We start from the raw sequence: 20,693 nt of genomic DNA, 5'->3' as shown, positions 1-20,693 counted from the left end.
TTTCGCCTAGAAACACACAGCGTCTCCCTGACATGGCTGCTTCAACACTAACTGCGGTTACTGAAACCACGCCTTCTTTCTTTGCGTGAACATTTGGGCGGCATTATGCTAATATTTCCACATAGTGAGGTAGATATGTGGGGGCGTGTTAGAACGAGCTGTTTTAGGGGGGCGTGGCAGAGTCTTAACTTTGATAAAGAATATCTCTTTGGTTTTGAGACTTTAGTCTTTGCAACTTCAGGGATCTTATCTATGCACAATCAGCTTGTAACACTCCAAAGAGAAAGGACAACTTGAAATCGCATCATATGACCCCTTTAAAGAACTTCATGGAGACATGAAAAACACAAAATGTATAACCTTGACTGTTATGCTCCTGTCAGAAAGTTGGGAATATGGTTCATGTTCCTGCTGAAGCTCCTCCCGAAATCCACTTTTGAAGAACACGCATTAAAGAGCTTCATGGAGACACAGAGTAAAACACAAAACTTAACGCTGATCTTTAATGCTCTTGTCAGAAAGTTGCAAATGGCGTATGGTTCATGGTCCTGCTGGAGCTCCTCCCGACTCCTCTCGCAAAGATCCTGGTGCGCACAGGCCTGGCCAGTCGCCTTTCTTCATTCTTCTCCAAACAGGGTCTTTGTCTCTAAATCACATTTATTTCCTGCTCTCATCTTGTATTATTCACCCTTTTTGTGTTTTTCCTTTGTCTCTCGGTCTGTATATGCTTGTATAATCGAAATAAATGTTAATTTGAACAACTCTGCATGGTATTAATACATGGCGCTTTTATTTTATTTTTTTTAATCAATTATATTTTTATTCAGCAAGGATGTATTAAATTGATCAAAAGTAACAGTGAAGACATTTTAATGTTAGCCAACAAAAGATTTCTATTTCAAAAAAATGCTAAAACCTGCTTCAAACTTTAAACCTGTGGTCATTTCCTGTGAATGAATCATGAGTTGTAATAGGCTATCTTTAGTGGTCATATATAATGCCATACTGCATTGTAAATGAAGCTATAAATATACACATTGTCTACTGTATAAAACAAGGCTGTGTATGTTTTACTAGCCTACTTAATTTACTTAACATACTTGTTTCTTAAAAATGAAATTTGGTGCTAAAATAAATGATTTAAACATTGCTCATACATTTGTGTACAAATGATCAGCAAACTGATGGAGCACCTTTCATTGTTGCTGCATTTATTTGGTTTATTGAAGTGTACTTAAGACGAAAGCACATTCCGTTTAGACGTTTTTTTACACGGAACGATGAAGTAGTTCAATTTTATTATTCGAAATCTCTAATAATATTAAACGTACATTTATATAGTCTACATTTTATTGGTTAAAACTGCCCTTCTCTCCGCAAACAAAACGTCATTTAAAAACAAGCCTTGTGATTGGTCCGCATCGTCTTCGGAGGAGGAGTCAACACTAAACACCTTTTAAAGTTGGCAGTGGTGTCAGGAAGTGTTTTTTGTCAGCACATGACAACACTTTGCGCCTCACAACATGTGGATCGCTGTCGTCGTAATTTCGTTGGCTTTAGTAGCCATTCTCTTTAAATATGTGTTGGGAACTCCGAATCCTTTTGCAATCGACACGCGCGAGCCGCTGAAGACCATGGTGTTTGATAGAAAGCTGAAGAACAAAGTCCTGAAACAAGGTCAGTTAAAAAATATTTTTTTTATTTTTATTTTTTTATTTTTTTTATTAACATTTTGCCAGTAACATTTGACATTTGAAAACATATTGTTATATTCCAATGAAAATGAGCCTTTAGCAATGATCAAGAACAAGAACAAACAACCTGTTACGAGGGATTTAGAATAACAAGATAAAAAAAGCAAGTATCAAGATAAAACGACATAAATAAAAATAAAATAAATTAACAATTATATCAAAAACTAAATAATAATAAATATATATAAATAATAATATAAAGAAAATAAATGTACAAAAATATTTGTACTTTTTTTTTTTTGCTCAAGCAGGGGGTAGGAAAGCTAAATTCACAGATGATTCAAAACCTTATTTAAAATCTGGTATGTTTTAACTGCTTTTTTTGTTTCTTTTTAATTTACAGAGGGATTCAGCAAAACTTTTTAATTCAGAGCAAAATGCAATAAAAGTTGGTTTAGAAGCTGTAACTTTACACTTATGAATATGACCTTTTCCAAGCAAGCACAGGACTTTAATAGCATTATTTAAAAGAGCAGATCCAGTGTTACACAACAAAAACAGGACCATTTCTTCTGTGATATCAATAAGGTTATTAAAGGATGTAAAGATCAAACTTGAAATAGGTCAGTTAAAAATATGACCCTGTGCATTACTGTTGATACTGACGACGTATTTATGTTTAACATAATTGTAAGTTAAAATCTTAACTCTGTACAGTAAACTACCTTTTACTGACCATATGCATCTGTTTTTATGAAACACCTAATAGTCTAACTCCACATCCAGGCTTTCTGGCCAGTAAGGTCCCTCAGGACTTGGATGCAGTAGTGGTTGGCAGTGGGATTGGTGGACTGGCAATTGCTGTCCTGTTGGCTAAAGTGGGTAAAAAGGTTCTGGTTCTGGAGCAACATGACCGGGCTGGAGGATGCTGTCACACCTTCACAGAGCGAGGCTTTGAGTTTGATGTTGGTGAGAAAGACCTCTGTACTTCACAATGGATCAACCTGATAAAACAGTATTAATCTGCCTAAAACCCTATCATGTCTTGCTTTGGCAAAGATAAGCACATTTATTGAGTCTTATTAAAACAATTAATGTGCTATATCACAGGTATAGGTCGGTTTTTGGTGACCTGAATGTTTTCCCCCTAACTCAGGTATCCACTATATTGGGGAACTACTGGATCATAAGCCATTTCGTTGTGTGGTTGACCAGTTGACCAATGGGCAGTTGCAGTGGGACCCGCTGGAAAACCCCTTTGACAAAGTGGTCCTGGGTCCACCAGAAAATTGGCGCATATACCCCATCTACAGTGGAAAGAAACGCTACATTGATGAACTGAAGAAGTGCTTCCCAGGGGAGGAAAAGGCCATTGACGAATATGTGAGGCTTTCTAAGGTGAGAAACAAGGATAGTGTTTAGTAAGTTTAGGAGTTGTATGTCAGGTGTCACTGCACATGCTGTTCATAAGTACCGCATATTATATTAGAATATACACTAACATTCAGAAGTTTGGTGTCTGGAAGACTTTTAACGTTTTCAGTGTCTCTTACAGGAAAAGCAGTGATTTGTAGTATTATAGGTGTTTACGGTTAAAAGTATTAATTTCTTAAAAAATCTTACTGACCCCAAACTTTTGAACGGTAGTGTAGATTTAGTCATTCAGTACTCTGAAAATCTAGAGGATTTGAATGTGCTTCGGTGTTAAAAGTTGAAATGTTTTTATAACTGTATGTAGCTGTTTGCATGACCTTTCCCCTACAATCATATCCACAGACAGGCACTCATTCAAGGGCTTGCGACTTCTCTCTAAAGGGGGAATGAGGGCACTGCATGCTTGCACATGAGCTTACATCACTTTCATTAACCATTTCTTCATTAACTATTAACCATTTCATTAGTTACAAAGACTAGACTTAGAAACTGGTTAGACCTGAAATCCACTTTTGAAGAACACGCATTAAAGAGCTTCCAGGAGACATGGAGTAAAACAAAACTTAACGCTGATCTTTAATGCTCTTGTCAGAAAGTTGCATATGGCATATGGTTCATGGTCCTGCTGAAGCTCCTCCCGACTCCTCTCGCAAAGTTCCTGGTGCGCACAGGCCTGGCCAGTCGCCTTTCTTCATTCTTCTGCTATGCGTCCCGCAGCCTGACGGATGTGGTGAGTGAGCTCACACAGAATAAGGATCTGAGAGCTGTGATGTCCTACATCTTTGGGACCTACGGTGAGATGATCCAGTTCTCTGACTTGACTGAAATTTTGTGGTTTCATGTGTTTCCTCTCTATTTCTAGCAGCTACTGACCTTCTTAATTTTTTTGTGTTTGTGTTTAAACAGGTAAAATGCCCAAAGATGCAAGCTTTTCCTTGCACAGTTTGCTTTTGTTGCACTATTTGAATGGTGCCTGGTACCCAAAAGGTGGTGCTAGTGAGATCGCCTACCACATGATCCCCATCATTGAGAAGGCGGGGTGCAGTGCTTGTCAGAGCACCTGTCAACCGCATACTCCTCAATGACGTGAAAGAGGCTATTGGTAACATTTAAGGCATCTTCACACTTCACACACTATGTTTTAGAAATGATCAAATTTAAAGCCAGGATTTGATGACTGGGCTGTTTTGTTGGCACTGATGCAGGTGTGAGTGTTCTGAAGGGGCAGGAGGAGGTGCATGTTCACGCTCCCCTCGTGATTTCAGATGCTGGAATCTTCAATACCTACGAACGTCTCCTGCCCAAAGATGTGCAGACTATGTCTGGTGAGAGAGAGCCTACGTTTATTCTGCTTTTTAGGAAGAAGATTCTCAAAGAGCTACTTGATGTACTACTTATAATTATAGTTGAAAATGTTTTTTTTTTTTGTGATGATACTGTGCAGCGATCCAGAAACAGTTGAGTATGGTGCAGCATGAAGATGGTGGTCTCAGTATTTTCATTGGTGTGGATGGGACAAAAGAGGAGTTGGGCCTAAAAGCAGACAATTATTTTATCTTCCCGGAGAACAATTTGGATGAACTGTGAGTGTGAACCTACCTTTACTAAATATTATGCAAGTGCTTGTTAATTTCTAAACCTCTGTCCACTGTAACATCAGCACTGCTCTCATTTGTGTTCATGTCTGCTGTTCTTACAGGATAGATGGTTATATGAAGGGGAACAGGGAAGAATCTTGTAAAAAGGTCCCTATTATTTTTGTGGCCTCACCTTCTGCCAAAGACTCAACCTGGCCAGAAAGAAGTCCAGGTAGAGAGAAAAGGAGAAGATAAAACGATGTCTTGTTCAAATCTGGAGTTAAGATTTGTTTTATCTCATCACAAGTGGACAAACCTGTAATTATAGTCCAGAGTGTTTTGAGCTTGTCCGCATTTGACAACAGGAATGCAGTGTGGTTGAATCCGTTATTAAAGGTTCTCCACTAAAATAACTTATTAAATTCAAATCCAAATATGCTTCACCTACAGGTAAATCCACCGTGTCTGTTGTTAGCTTTGCTAACTATGCATGGTTTGAAGAGTGGAAAGATGACAAAGTAAATAATAGAAGCATAGATTATAAGGAGCTGAAGGAGGCGTTCATCAACAGCATCTTAGAGGCAGTGACTGAGACCTATCCTAAGATCAAGGACAGGGTATGAACTCTCTAAACAGGGTCCTGCTTTCATCAAGTAATGCACACCCTTTTTGTGTTTATTTTTTTATTTTTCCTTTTTCTTTGTCTCTCTCTGTCTGTAGCTTGAATATGTGGATGCAGGCACCCCAATCACCAATCAGCATTACATTGCCGCTCCTGAAGGAGAGATCTATGGCATTGATCATGATATTGCTCGCTTCAATGTTGAACTAAACGCCACCATCAGACCTCAGACGCCCATTAAAAACCTCTTCCTCACTGGTGAGTTTGTCTTATGCAAATTCATATGTATGCCATCCAAAAGTAGATTTCGAGGTACATTCCATGCCTTACATTTTTGTATTTGTTTTAGCTGATAGTACCTGATGTCTAGAATGAAGAATGTGTAAAGTGCTATGGTTTTATCACAATTCTCTTTCAAATCTGGACTTTGCTTACAGGTCAGGATGTAATGTTTTGTGGCTTTGCTGGAGCGCTGACAGGAGCGCTGACATGTGGTTCTGTCATCCTGAACCGTAACCTTCACCTGGATGCCATTGGTCTCGCCAAGAGAGTCAAGAATGGCAACAAGAAGAAGAAAGAATAAGTATCAGTAACACATAATGTTCATAATCATTCCCAGAGATATCAGATATGGCTCTGGAGAAGAACAAATGTAGGATATGTGTGATTAATAACCACTGCACTGCCTAACAATAATGCGCCACTGTATTTGTACCTAATCGTTTTAAAACTCATTTATTGGTAAAGTGTTTACCAAGTGCCTTACTGGTTTAAAACTCAACTATACAGTAATTCAAATCTAGTTTTTAATGCACTTAATAGGGAAATGAATCCAATTCAGTTGATTTAATTTAAATGGTTTTATTGTAAGCTGTAAAAAAAAATGCAGAGTTTTCCCATTAACCTTCTTTTTGAAAGGTTTATTGTGTAAAAAGCAGAAGACATGCTTGGCACTGTGTATTTTGGGGGTTTTGTAACTATTAACTGAAATCTTAGTTGCACTTAGAATTGCTTAATTACTGTGGATATAGGCCTGTAGGTCTGTATACAGGGTTTACATGCATCTTTCTCAAATTATATATTTGAGACGCTCTTTGATGATGTCATCTGCACAGTTATCCGTGTGTTTTTCTGCATTTTTAAGTTGCAGTCATATTTCAGACTGGTATAAATATGCCTATAAATGTACTTATTAATATACAATGGATGCTTGTGCATACTGAATAAATGTTCATTTCAACAACAAATCACTGTGTGGTATGTATCAGGTTTAAAATCAAGGGGGCAGTGTGGCTGAAAGTCAAGTCTCAAAATGGCAGATACTATATTTAATGTCTCTTTTCTTATCTACCCTGCTGAAAAAAATTAATTATACTTTAACAGGCCTAAACAAAATTGTTAAATATTACATATTTTGCATTTTTAAAATGTCTAAGGTCATTGCATGGTACAGTTTTTTATTTTTTTATTTTTTATTTTTTTTATTTGATACAGTATATGATTTATTTTTGCTGACATTCACAGTGCATAGATGTACAAAATCGTTTCACCTGGGAGTACGTTTTCTTGAATAGTTGACCTCACATGAGATGGGGGATATCCAGAAAACAATCCTGGGCTGCTCATTGGTTGGTTTTGCAGATGCAAATCTCACACCCCTGCATGTTGTGAGGTTTTATTAAAATTATGGCAAACAACGCTTATTGATCCGTCTCATTGATCCAAATTAGTTGGCAATCATTTTCTTGCTCAAGGTTTTGGATGACACTGAGAGAAAAGGTAAGTTAATTTACTTAATTATAGTTTTATATTTTCGAAAGAGCGTAGCCATATGAACAAGTGTCACAACGTGCACGCTTACCGCGGTATTAAGATAAATTGTCAATAAACACCATTTTAATGCGAGATGTATATCTTTGTGTTTTGGATAAATCTCGTGTCATCGGTGATGGCTTCTGAAGTTGGGTCTCTTGAAGCTAAATGGAAAAGTCAAATATTACAGGTTCCAAATCAGATTAATTTTAATGTTCAAACGAATTTTAATCTCAGTAAAACCATGTGCAAACTTTTTTTTTTTTTTTTTTTTTTTTAAGTTTAAAAAAAAAAAAAAAACTCTAGCTTTCTATTCTACTTGTTTTTCTTTGTTTGTGTATATATATATATATATATATATATATACACACACAAAACCCTTTTCAAATTTTTTTTTTTTTTTTTTTTTTTAAGTTTACGAACAAATCGTATGTCGACGGGATGTACGTACGTCGAAAAATCAACATTCATAAATATTTGTTACATTTATGTAATTGTTTATTCATTCATTTATTTTTATTTAACAGTTATTTTAAGTAATACAGTCCAATGTAGAGTTGAAAGCGTTTTAAAAAGCTTTGTCCGATTTTCTTAATCTTTTTATTCAGCACCCAGTGACTTTCGTCTCTTGCAGTAACACGCTCTGACAGACTGATCTGATCTAAACATGGATGACAGCTGTTGTTGGGGGAGCTCAGATTATGAAATCTTGGCAGAAATCGGCCAGGGCGCCTACGGGAAAGTGTACAAAGCCAGAGAGAGGCGCGGGCAGCAGCGCTTCGTAGCGGTGAAGAGACTCAACATCCCCGAGGAGCCGGAGTCTGGCATCCCTCAGTTCGCGATACGAGAAGTGGCTCTTCTGCGAAAAATAGAGCACTTCAACCACCCCAACATAGTCAAGTGAGTATGGAAACGGTCAAAAATGCCACATACGTTTTGAAAAGCATAATGAATTTTCAGTTTGAGTATTATGACATTTCGCTTTAGGTTGCTGAATGTATCAGCTGGATGGCAAAACCAGAAGTTTGACCTGACGCTGGTGTTTGAGTATATCGATCAGGATCTGACCACATTTCTCAGCAAAGTATCAGAAAAAGGCCTGGCCAGAGACAAAATCAAGGTTTTAACTTTGCTCCTCTCATTTTGCAGTGACTTAATCTTTCATATAAAATAGTAATAGGGAAAACCTGGGCTATTTTCACAATTTTACTATAGTAAGGGTTTCATTTTGAAAATCAATTTCTGCATAGACATATGTGACCCTGCACCACAAAACCAGTCTTAAGTCGCTGGGGGATATTTGTAGCAATAGCCAAAAATACATTGTATGGGGTCAAAATCGTCAATTTTTCTTTTATGCCAAAAATCATTAGGACATTAAGTAAAGATCATGTTCCATGAAGATATTTTATAAATTTCCTACCGTCAATATATCAAAACATAATTTTTGATTAGCAATATGCATTGCTAAGAACTTCATTTGGACAACTTTAAAGGCCATTTTCTCAAATTATTATTATTATTATTATTTTTTTTTTTTTTGCACCCTCAGATTCCAGATTTTCAAATAGTTGTATCTCAGCCAAATATTGTCCTATCCTAACAAACCATACATCAACGGAAAGCAATTAATTGATGATCAATTTATTCAGCTTTCAGATGATGCATAAATCACAATTTCAAAAAATGTAACCTTAATGGTAATGGTGATTTTTGTTTAATGGTTTTGTGGTCCAGGGTCACATATCTGAAAGTCTTTGCTACAAAAAAGGCATTGTACACTGCCACCATGATAGCCCATTAAAGAAGATACAGAATGAATACATACACCTTTAGTGACAACATGCCCCAATGAAGAAGCATATTGTCACACTGTATGGAATAAATTAAAGACTAGAGCATAGATTCATGTGTTTTTTCCTTTCTCTTTATATAGGATGTGATGCGTCAGCTGCTCAGCGGACTTGACTTCCTCCACACTAACACCGTCATTCATCGGGACCTGAAGCCAGACAATGTGCTCGTGAGCAGTCGAGGGGAGGTTAAGATTGCAGACTTCGGTTTAGCCAGGATATATACATACCATATCGCCCTCACCCCATGTGTATGGAGCTCAGATTGACGTTCACAGAAATATGTGAGGTGGTAGTGAGCTACTGCATGTGATGTATTTGTATTTGAATCTGTGTAGGTTGTGACTCTGTGGTACAGGGCTCCAGAGGTCCTGCTGCAGTCCAGTTACATGTCTTCAGTGGATATGTGGAGTGCTGGGTGCATCTTTGCAGAGCTCTTTCTGTTAAGGTGAGAGCAAAACAGAGCTCAGAGAGACATTTTATACAATGGACATCAAGTCACAACTTGACATACACTACTGTTCCAAAGTTTGGGTTTAGAAGTGAGATTTTTTTTTTTTTTAAGAAATGACAGTAATAACATTTATATACTGTTACAATATATTTCTATTTCAAATAAATGCTGTTCGTTTGAACTTATATTCTTTGAAGAATCCTGAAAAATGTATGAAGTTTCCACAAAAATATTAAGCAGCACATCTGTTTTCAACATTGATAGTTATAATAATAATAATAATAAATGTTTCTTGAGATGCAAATCAGCATATTAGAATGATTTCTGAAGGATCATGTGACACTACAGACTGGATTAATGGCTGCTGAAAATTCAGCTTTGCCATCACAGGAATAATTGTATTTGAAAATATTTTTCAATAACATCTCACAACATTGCTGCTTTTAATGTATTTTTTTATCAAATAAATGCGGCCTTGCTGAGCATAAGAGACTTCTTTTCAACTTCTTACAAACAACTTTTCTAATTCTGAGATGTCCTATCTTTCTCTCTCACCTTTTCTTCAGGCCTTTGTTTCGTGGATTCACAGAGATCCAGCAGCTGCAAAAGATCTTTGAGTGAGTCAAAATACTTTGCATTTTCAAATCCCAGTTAGTGTTATTGCAACCAACAACTACACCTGTTTGTGGTCATTTGTGGTCTTGCATGTTCGCTCACTCTCAGGGTCATTGGATTGCCGGGTGAGGAGGACTGGCCCATAGAAAGCCCTGTCTGCTACAGCCCTACATGGGCTGAGAAAAAGCCTACAAAACAACTACTGCCCAGTCTCGCCCATGAGGAGAATGACCTGCTGTCTGTAAGTGGTATTTATTTCTATACGAGAGAGATTTTAGTGACTGGTACACAAAATACACATATAAATAACTTTTCTTGTTTGAAACGTCCCTTTCCACACAGCAATTTTTGACTTTCAGTCCAGCTCATCGTATCTCTGCCTGCAGAGCTTTGGCCCATCCTTCCCTGACAGACTGCAACAGTGAAGATGAATGACAGATGAGTGAAGAGGGTGGAGTCAGATGATTAGACAGGCTCCTCCCACCCAAACGGGTGCACTGAGAATTATTCTGTTAAATTGATTTTTTTAATTTTTTATAATGGAGTAAAGTGCAACACCTTAACCTGTAGATCACGATTTTGTCTAATTAAAATGAGGTGCAAAAATGTATTTTGGTGGAAATGTACAATTTTACAGGTACTGCTTAAAAGAAACAAATGCCCTTAAAAAGTCCAGCTGTTTGTGGAGCTCTTGCTCCTTAATATACCATCACCTTATTCATGTGTTTACAGTGGTGAGGAGGAATGAGAATTTGTCTTTTTCACGTGTGACAACTCTCTAATAATGACATTTTGTGTATGTTGCAGCACAATTGGTTGTCTAACAGGTAAGTTTGATGTTTCCAGTTAGTTTCAGTGTGCTACCTTAGAGTTGTTTTTGAAAGTTGACTTATAGTGATGTTTTTGTGCCTTGTTTTGTGTTTGTTTTGGCATCAATTGCAAGTGTTTGCTTATTTTTAATCGCATGCAGTGTTTTCAGTTCTGAGCAAATTGTTTGAAGTTTTTATGTTTTCTGTTCCTGATGAATTTTCGGTAGACACAAACCAGAGCCAACAGTGCCTGTTTGTAATTAAATGGGCTGAGATTAAGTGTAGTTATGACATTATGCCCTTTCAAATGAATACAATTAAATCGAATTTGTAATCGAATGCACATTTGACCATTTTCTTTATACTGACACTTCAGTAATAAAACGGCAATTTCAATATTGTTTGCCACCTTTCTTCTTGATCCGCATAACAATTTCTGTTTGATTAATTTAATGCTGTTAGTAAAGAGCCATGACCACAAAGTGTCTTGCTGACCACAGTTATGGAAGTTGGCCACTGGGAGGCAGTCATGCCAAAGTATAATTGCATATGAATTTTTTATACAATAGCACATGGCCATAAATTGATTCAGTCACATGGAATGACATCTGCCATTCCCAAGCAATCTAATGCAGAGGGGTCAGCGAGTTCATTCATTATTTTCACTGAATTTTCCATTTAGTTTAAAATTAAAAGTCCACTTGTTGATGTGTAGCTGGCCCTCGTTCATCCCAGTAGTACCAGTGGTTTTGCATTTACTGACATGTCGCCTGGATTTTTGTTAGCTTGTTTACTAACAAACTACTTAGTTTTTTTTTTTTTCGTTATTATTTATTAGAAACTCCGTCATGTGATGTCAACATAATTGTGACCATGAGGGGGCGACCCGCTCCATGTAGAACGCAATGGCTTTATATGATATAATTCCTCATTGTGCTGTTCATGTTCATGTGAAAAACGTTTTAATTAGCAGGAAAATAAAAATAAAAAATCAGTGCGACCAAAAGTAGCTGTTTAATAAACTGAGCTGTTGCCCCTTAGAATGGAATGTTTCCCTAGTCAAGGGGGTATTTTTATCTCTGTCTCTCGCTCTCTCTCTCTCTCTCTCTCTCTCACACACACACACACACACACCCTAAAAGGGCTTTTCACACTTTCTCATTGGCCATTGGGGTGGTGTGTGTGAAGCTGTCAGAGCTGATCCGAGCGCACAGCTGATCCACCCGCACCGAGTAAGTACAGTCATTCATTTCTGCCGTTACATTTATCACGAGTTTTAAGAATAAGAACAGTCAGACTTTTCTATCGTTGTGAAACTTAACGACAAAACGATCAGCTTTTGAGTTCATTTCATAAAGTTGCTTTGACAGTCCATGCTAAACAGTTCAGTAGTGTCTTTCTCGTGTAATGAACTCGCGCGCTGGATTTTGCTTGCAGACCAAACAATGAGCTTTTATTGTGTTGCGGATCTTTACTGTATACAATGAGTGATATATCTGCTTCACTGTCCTGCTCACTAGATATCTGCTTACTTGTACCTATTTTCAGCGCAGCAAACGCACCTGTACACCTCAAACTCAATAACTCACTTCATCAAGTTTCTATCTATAAATGTACGCTACCGCAAATGCAAATGACTTAGGCATTTATTGATTTAGCAGAATCTTTTGTCTATGCTGAGCATTATGCAGTATGATGACTGCTATAATAAGTGATTAATGTAACACATACTTGAAGTTTTATATACAATGCATATAAATGCATTCTGTATGCATAATGCCGCAATGCTTTATAATACATCTTGATCAGTTGTATATTTGATTGAATACATGGAACTACAGATATAGTGCAGTACATTTTAATACTTCATTATTAATTGTTGTACCTTTACAGAGTATTATAGAATATAATCAGCATCCAGCTGTTAGTCTATATCATTATACCCAAGGTGAAACCAAGAATAGATATTGTCTGCAGATGTTTATAAATGCATTGAATTATAATGTGTATTATAAAATCTTATGAATACCTCTGTAATGTGTTATATGTACAGGCTTCAAATAAACTGTTACAGGTTAATATTTGTATTATTATTATTATTAAAGTTGTGGGTGACAATTACTAGTGAAGGATAATGAACATAATGGGAACATTTGAATTTCTTCCTGACTTGCAATGAGGTTATGAGTCAGACAGTCTTCATGTCTGTAGTGTGTGTGTGTGTGTGTGTGTGTGTGTGTGTGTGTGTGTGTGTGTGTGTGTGTGTGTGTGTGTGTGTGTGTGTGTGTGTGTGTGTGAGGGTTATGACTTGTCTAGCTTGTGTGACCGTGTGCTGTGTGAGTATAACCAAGGTCAAAAGCTATGTCATTTCTGTCATCCATTGCCACTATTTGTTTATTTGTTATGTTCATTCTGTTCCTGGTTAGCATCATAAACATCTTTGTGTTGTATTGTTTACCACTTGTCTTAAGACTATTACTATGTCTGTCATGATGGTGTTAAATATGACCGTGACATTGCATTACCTGATCATAGTTCAGGATGGGGGCTAGAAATGCTGGAATCCCATCATGGTTGTAGCTGTAAGTCCATGAGCTTGCTCTACTCTGAATCCTTGTGATGTAACAGGGCAGAATGACATGTAATAGGATGTGTCTTGTAGTAGTATGTCTTATTGCAAACGGAGTCTTTAAAATAGTCGTGCCAATATTTCTTTTTTTTTTTCATTTTGCATTCTTCAACCATTTGATTACGATTGATTTAACAAATATGCACACACACACCATAGACATAAGGATTTTTATACTGTACAAACTGTATTGCGTTTATTGTATTGCTGTATTGCAAAACTACTAGTGTTTTTTGAATTTCAAAAAAAACTAAAACTTTTATTATGTTTTTTTTAAGCCATTTGATTTGCAATGACAGGAAGTGTCATTACTTGTGTTTACGTTGCAATATGTCATTATGCACATACTGTTGTTCATCTATTCAAGCGCACATACACCAGAAGGTGGCGACAAGTGACTATAGGTGGCGTTCAAATGAAACAGATTGAATGAGTCTTTGAATCATTAACTCAACTGATTTGTTCAAAAACACCAAATCATTTAGGAAAAATACTCGCACTCACACTGTCCCTTCGTCTGGTTGACCGTTGAGGCGCCACAGATGCTCTGGCAACCAGCTCCTTCCATTCCTCCCTCTTCTCAGCTTTTCTCAAGGTCTCGCCCAGCGTCAGGCCTGTCCACTCCTGAAGGTTGTTGTCCCATCTCTTTCTCTGCCTGCCTCTCTTCCTCCCTCCTGGCACTGTGCCCTGCAGGACTGTCTTCGCAAGTCCTGATGACCTTATTAAATGGCCGTACCACCTCAGCTTCCATTTTTTCACCACTGTCAGGAGGTCATCATCATATGGCCCAATGGTCTGCCGAATTCTGTCACGTACTTCTTCATTGGAGATGTGATCTCTGTAGGAGATGCCGAGGAGTTTTCTGAAGCATCTCATCTCCATGACCTGAACTTTCCTTTCCAGTTCTGCTGTTAGTGTCCAAGTCTCACAGGCATATAAAAATATGGACATGACTAGGGAGCGCATCAGTCTGATCTTTGAGCTGAGGGCTATGTTCCTGTCACTCCAGATGGTCTTTAATTTTGTCAGCGCCGCTGTGGTCTGGGCGATCCTGGCGAGTATCTCAGGTTTGGACCCTTCATCCGTGGTTTACACTGTTTACACTGTCTAGCTTCTCGCCGCCAATCCTGATGTCAGCGGTGAAGCCAGTTATGTTGTTGTTAGTCATCAGTTTAGTCTTCTCCGCATTGATCTGCATACCATAGGATGTAGAGATCTTGTAAAGGCGTTCCACCAAGTTATCCAACTCTTCTTCCTTCCCTGCCAGGCCAACTATGTCATCGGCAAAAAGTACGTTCGTGATTGTCCTGCCTCCTATGCTGACTGTCCCCTCATGGTCTTCCAATGCATCAGCCATGATTCTTTCTAAAAAGATGTTGAAGAGTGTAGGGGAGAGCAAGCAGACTTGTCTTACTCCAGCTGTGGTTCTGAACCAGTCCCCTATGTTGCTGTTGAAGTAAACCGCGCAGGTGGCCTTATCATAGAGGTTTTTTATCATTTTGATCATGTTGTACTGCCTCATGGTGGCCCATAGTGCTGCATGTCATACTCTGTCGAACGCCTTTTTGAAGTCCACAAAAATGTGGTAAAGGTTTTGTTGATGTTGTAGGTATCTCTCACATATTATCCTAAGGTTGAAGATCTGCTCTGTTGTACTGCGCCCTTGTCTGAAGCCCGCTTGTTCTTCAGCGATGATCTTGTCCGCTTGCGGCTTCAACCGATTCAGTAGGATTTTTAGCGTGGCCTTGCTTGGGTGGCTTATAAGGTTGATGGTATGATAATTCTGGCAAAGTTGTAGATTGCCTTTCTTAGGGAGGATGATGATGAGATACTGGGTCCATGGTTTGGGCCATTCTCCTGTCTGCCAGATCTTGTTGCAGATATTCAGTAGGGCACTTATCATGGCATCTCCCCCTGCTTGCATGAGCTCCACACTCCGCAGGGATGTTATCCACTCCCGCCGACTTCCACTGCTTCCTCCATTGCTTCTTCCACTTCTGTGCGAAGGATGGGGTAGTTGTCATTTTCGGTTGCTGGGGGGACATTCAGTACCTCTGGATCTCTTGTGGTTTCATAGCCATACAGCTCTGAGCAGTACTCGGTTCACCTCTTTAGGATGTCCTGTTCTACAGTCAGACAATTACCGTCCTTGTCTTGTATGGTTAGTGTTCGCCCTTGCTTTGTGTTGGTCAGGTCTTTCACCAGCTGGTATGCTTTCTTGCTGTTATTCTTCTTCAGGCAAAATATACACTACCGTATTTTGAAACGGATCTGCTGTGGCCTTTTTGGTTGGAAAAGCATTGAACAGATAAAACTGGCAGTTATTTGTTTTAAATGTAAGCTAAGTAATAATACTTCTAATGTATTGAACTGTTTACTGTTTGCTGTTTTGCCTTGTAGATTAACACAGTTTAGAAACACAAGACAAAGACTAATGTAATAAAACAAGTCTAAAAATGTGATTTTAAAAAGTTTTTTTAAACTTTTAAACTTTTAAACTTTTTTATTTTTTTAACTTTTTAGCATTGCGTTTTTAGAATGCCAGCACATGCTTGCATAAATGGAAAAGCAGCGTGTTCTGTGTGAAAGCTGTCATTACTAGTTCTAGTAATAGAAGCTTGGACACATCTTTTGAATTTGCAATGTCAGATCCTAAATTTGTGGCCATAACACACTCTTGCTTGTCTGATATTACTCTAATACAGTGAATTGTCTAACATAACAGCCATTAATTATCAGATAAATATGTAATAATTTAGGCTTAACAGCTAAAAACATATTGCAACAAATTATTTTTGTAAATATTGCTATTAAACAATATTGTAACAATTTTTGTTAACAACAACAATAATAATAATAATTAATTATAATATTAATTAATATTAAAGGACTCTGGTTGAGTCCTGGATGATAACCGAGAGAATCTCGAGATAAAAAAAAAAAAAAATTATTATCATGGATATTCATAAATATTTATTTTTGTAGCCTGGTTCATTAGTATTGTGACAAAAAGCAGAAATAAAACAATAATTGAAAGCTGATCTTAAGATGTGTATCATACTGAATCTCACCTGCTGTTTGAATACAAGCCCTTTGGCAATTTATCGATGTCTGATGATCTCAAATGCATCTTGTATTACTTGTTTTTCCTGGCACAAGCCTTGGACTCTTATTATTATAATGAGACTTAACAATCTAAATGCAGCTGGATTGTTGTGAATCAGCCAGAAATTCAGAAAACACACCTTCCATAAGCTAGCTGTAGTACAGTTAATCCAGCGGCTATTAAACAAGATAAGTAGCGTGTGCTGAGAATACCTCAGTCGTGACTGGTGAATCGTGAACGCTGCTGTCTATGTGTGTGTGTTTGTTTGCGTATGTCTGTGCTCAGCACATGTCCATGCCAGATAGAGTTACTGGATTAAGGACTGATGAGTCTAACTGATCCCAAACGTCAACCAGCCACTACAGTGCCTTTCCTACCCGTATCCTCAAACTCCCTCTCACGTGACTCGCTCTATCTCTCTTTGGTTCTGTCTCTAGCGTAACAGCTTTGTTTGGTTGCTCACTGCTGGATGCTGTGCAGGGACATCATTACTTACAAACCGTGTCTTTAAAAGGCTCACCTAATATAAAAGTAAGGAAAAATAAATAAAATGTAAAATGTTTTAAGCAATATCAAAGTCAGAAGTTAATTAGATGTAAGATGTAGTTAAATGCACATAGCAAATAGATGGTTAAAACACTCTTTGCTCTCCTGATCTGAGACTCTTATCAGGGCTCATAATATGGCTAAGCTTGTTAAACCTCTCAGGCAAGTCACTCTCAGACAAGAAGACATGACTCTCATGCTTCCTATAGAAAGAACATGGCAATGCTGCTGAAGATCCTGTCCAGTACTGCACAGTCTTAAGAGGTTTAAACTATTATTAGTTTAGATTGGACAACAGCATTTATGAGTGTTTATTTATTATAACTTAAATAACAATCAATAGTCTTTCCTGTAGCTTGAACAGTGGAGTATGGCACAATGGGTTTGTGGGTTTTATTACCAGGGAAAACAAGAACTGATAAAATGTAAATGTATAATTTGAATGCAATGTAAGTTGATTTGGATAAAAGTGTTTGCCAAATGCATAATTGTACATTTTAATGCAATATCGAACAGGCTCTTCAGATATGAGCTGTATGTAAATGAAACAATATGTTTTAAATATTTACGTTTAAAACCTTTATACCTGTACAGCTCTATACACACATGGCATGCAGGAAAAAAATAGTAGGCTAAATCGTGCACACGATTTACTATTTCATTCCCTCAATTTATAAATTGTGCTGTGATTTACTAATTTGTTCCCTCGATTTGCTAAGTCGTGCACAAGATTTATAAATCGAGAGAACGAATTAGTAAATCGTGCGCACAATTTATTAATTTTTTTCTTGCATGTCATGTGCGGGGCTCCGTACGTATAACAAACTCCTACTGTTTAACTTTGATGACATTGAGTTAAAGTGATGGTCCACCCAAAAATGAAAATTCTGTTATCATTTTCTCACCCTCATGTCATTCCAATCCTGTATGAGTTTCTTTCCTCTGTTAAGTGCAAAAGAAGATATTTTGAAGAATGTTGGAAACCAAACAGTTGTTAGTAGCCATTGACTTCCATCGTATTTATTTGCAAGAAGAAAGAGATTCATACAGGTTTGGGTGAGTAAATGATGACAGAATTTTTATATTTGACTGAACTATCTTTTTAAATTCATCAACCTGTGATTTCCACTATCAACAGATGAAAGCTACGTTTATAAAACAACATCTATAAACAACTAAAAATGGGAAGGTTTTTCCTTTGCGCTTTTGAAATGTTTAATGTACAGACAACTACATTGTCAAAATGATCCTTGTTCAGTTCCACAAAAGCAACTAAAAACTTCTGTATTATGCATGCCAGACCATAAAAAGCAATGTCACTTTGTAAAGAAACAATACACACCTGTGCACATACGCATTCCTATAGACTGCACATGTAACATGCATGCCTAAGACATCACCATTTTCACAAATTCACGTTTTCATAGTTTACATGGAGATGATAACGATATTGTTTTCAAGAACTTGCACTTTGAAATCCGTTTGCACTTTTAGGCTCCCAAAACACTGTTGTTGTGTAGATAAATGGGCAAAACGCATACAAAGTTTTCCAGTTTTAGTTGAAAATGGTGTCGTGTAAACAGTCCCTTGTTCAGTTCTCAGAGGAAGAGCACTATTATATCGGAAGGTCATAATAATTGTGATTCTTCATGTAATGAGTTCAGTAGAATTGAGAGCTCAAACTCTGGGTTCGCTGAGTGAAGTACCTCATTCTCTGCTGTAGTACTGCTGGATCTCTGTGCTGTTGTTTTACTGGGCCTATTGTGTTTCATTTGCGAGAGGATCTGGCAGAATGCTGATGCTTACAGTTTGCTTATTTAGGAGCAGAGGAGCCCCTACAAACACACACACACACACACACTCATAGCTGACTAAACTTCAAGATTGAAACCAGTCATTACTAGATATTCCCATTTCAAATCTATTCTTAACACTTTCAAAGGGCTTATTTAAAACATGAGTAATGGGTAATTATAGTTCAGTCTCATCACCAACTTTAGTCTGGCCTTCCACACACACACACACAAAATGGTACATTTCCTACAGCAGCCCTCCTGGAGGGCTCCCATGGGTCGACCATCCACCACATGCCAGGTCTATGTTATATGGGTGATAACGTGATGATGTCATTATTTATGTATGAGTAAAGCTGTGTTTGTGTTGTTATGGCAGTTCGGTGACTAGGTAACCACATCGGTTGACTCATGAATGATAATTTAGGAAGGTATGTTCTGAACGGTGCTGTTTGGGTAATTTCATGTATTACAGCTGAGTGTGACTAACACGATGATGGCTTACAGTCTCTTTTCAGACCAGATGCATTAGCTCCACTTGTTCTTCAGGTTCCTCCTGTTATTGCTCAGAAATGACTGTCTTTACAATACACTCTTAAAAATAAAGCTTCCAAAAGGTTGTTATCACAATGCCATAGAAGAACCATTTATAGTTCCCCAAAGAACCTTTTAGTGAAATGTTTTCTTAGTGTGAGGAACATTTTAAAAATCTAGATAAACTTTTTCCACTATTAAGAACCTTTTGTGGAATGTAAAGTTTCCGTGGGTGTTAAAATTTCTTCATGGAATCATCAATGCCAAAAAAAGAACCTTTATTTTTAGGAGTGTTGGTTTCTTGAGTTCTTATGGTTCACTCTTAAAATTAAATGTTCCAAATGGTGGTTTGAAAAGGAGTTATGCCATAGAAGAACCATTTTTGTTCCCCAAAGAACCTTTCAGTGAACAGTTCTTAAAAGAAGAAAATTTTTCCACTATAAAACTATAAAATAATATTTTTTACACTATAAAGAACCTTTTGTACAACGGAAAGGTTCCATGAACCAATGCTAATGAAGAACCTTTATTTGTGTATTTGTGAGATCAAAGATGTGTAAAATTAGCAACAATAGTAATTTCTAAATTGAATTATAGTTTTCCTTCAAACCTGTTCCTGTGACCAGCAGCATTTGTTTGATACTGCAGCATTATAGTAAATGTTTCTTTCGGGTTAGTTTGACCTGATCAACCAACCAACCAACCAACCAATCCAAAAAGACAATTAGCAGCAGTGTACTTTTGCAATGGATTTATTTTTAAAAACAAATTAAAATGTTCGGCAAGGACGTGTTAAATTGATCAAAACTGACAGAAAAGACATTTATAATTTTGCTAAAGATTTCATTTGCTTCAAATAAATGCTGTTCTTTTGAGCTTTCTATTCATAAATGTATCCTGAAAAAAATGAATTTACAGTTTCCACATTAATAGTAAGCAACACAACTGTTTTCAACATTTATGATAATATTAAATGTTTCTTGAGCAGCAAAGCAGCATATTAGAATGATTTCTGAAGGATCACGTGACACTGAAGACTGGAGTAATGATGCTGAAAATAGAGCTTTGCATCACAGGAATAAATCACGTTAAAATCTATTGGAATAGAAAACAGGAATTTAAAATTGTAATAATATCACATAATATTGCTGATGATATTTACTGTACTTTACTGTAATTAATGCAACTTTGGTGAGGATAAAATAATCTTACTGA

The 20,693-nt window shown here is 37.3% G+C and overlaps 2 protein-coding genes and 1 pseudogene across 3 annotated transcripts in view; all 3 read left to right on the top strand.

The window, feature by feature from the left end:
- Window positions 1-1,464: 1,464 nt before the first annotated feature.
- Window positions 1,465-6,568, top strand: LOC107654473 (putative all-trans-retinol 13,14-reductase; annotated as a pseudogene).
- Window positions 6,569-7,790: 1,222 nt separating this feature from the next.
- LOC107654471 (cyclin-dependent kinase 6-like) lies at window positions 7,791-10,413 on the top strand. Its single transcript, XM_016441540.1, has 7 exons — window positions 7,791-8,039; window positions 8,127-8,259; window positions 9,076-9,243; window positions 9,331-9,440; window positions 10,013-10,063; window positions 10,170-10,298; window positions 10,404-10,413. Exons 1-7 carry the CDS (start codon window positions 7,807-7,809, stop codon window positions 10,411-10,413), a joined length of 834 nt encoding a protein of 277 aa, XP_016297026.1. The 5' UTR covers window positions 7,791-7,806.
- Window positions 10,414-12,038: 1,625 nt separating this feature from the next.
- Window positions 12,039-20,693, top strand: part of LOC107654532 (supervillin-like) — a 40,820-nt gene continuing 32,165 nt past the window's right edge. For both annotated transcript variants that reach the window (XM_016441641.1, XM_016441639.1), the window contains exon 1: window positions 12,039-12,102. The gene's annotated coding sequence lies outside the window, so the exon portion shown is untranslated. The remainder of the gene's footprint in view (window positions 12,103-20,693) is intronic.

The sequence above is a fragment of the Sinocyclocheilus anshuiensis genome, unplaced genomic scaffold, assembly GCF_001515605.1.
Source record: "Sinocyclocheilus anshuiensis isolate Anshui unplaced genomic scaffold, SAMN03320099.WGS_v1.1 scaffold419, whole genome shotgun sequence".
NCBI lineage: Eukaryota > Metazoa > Chordata > Actinopteri > Cypriniformes > Cyprinidae > Sinocyclocheilus > Sinocyclocheilus anshuiensis.
Note: the sequence above shows the minus strand (reverse complement) of the source record. Positions and strands in the feature narration are given on the sequence as shown.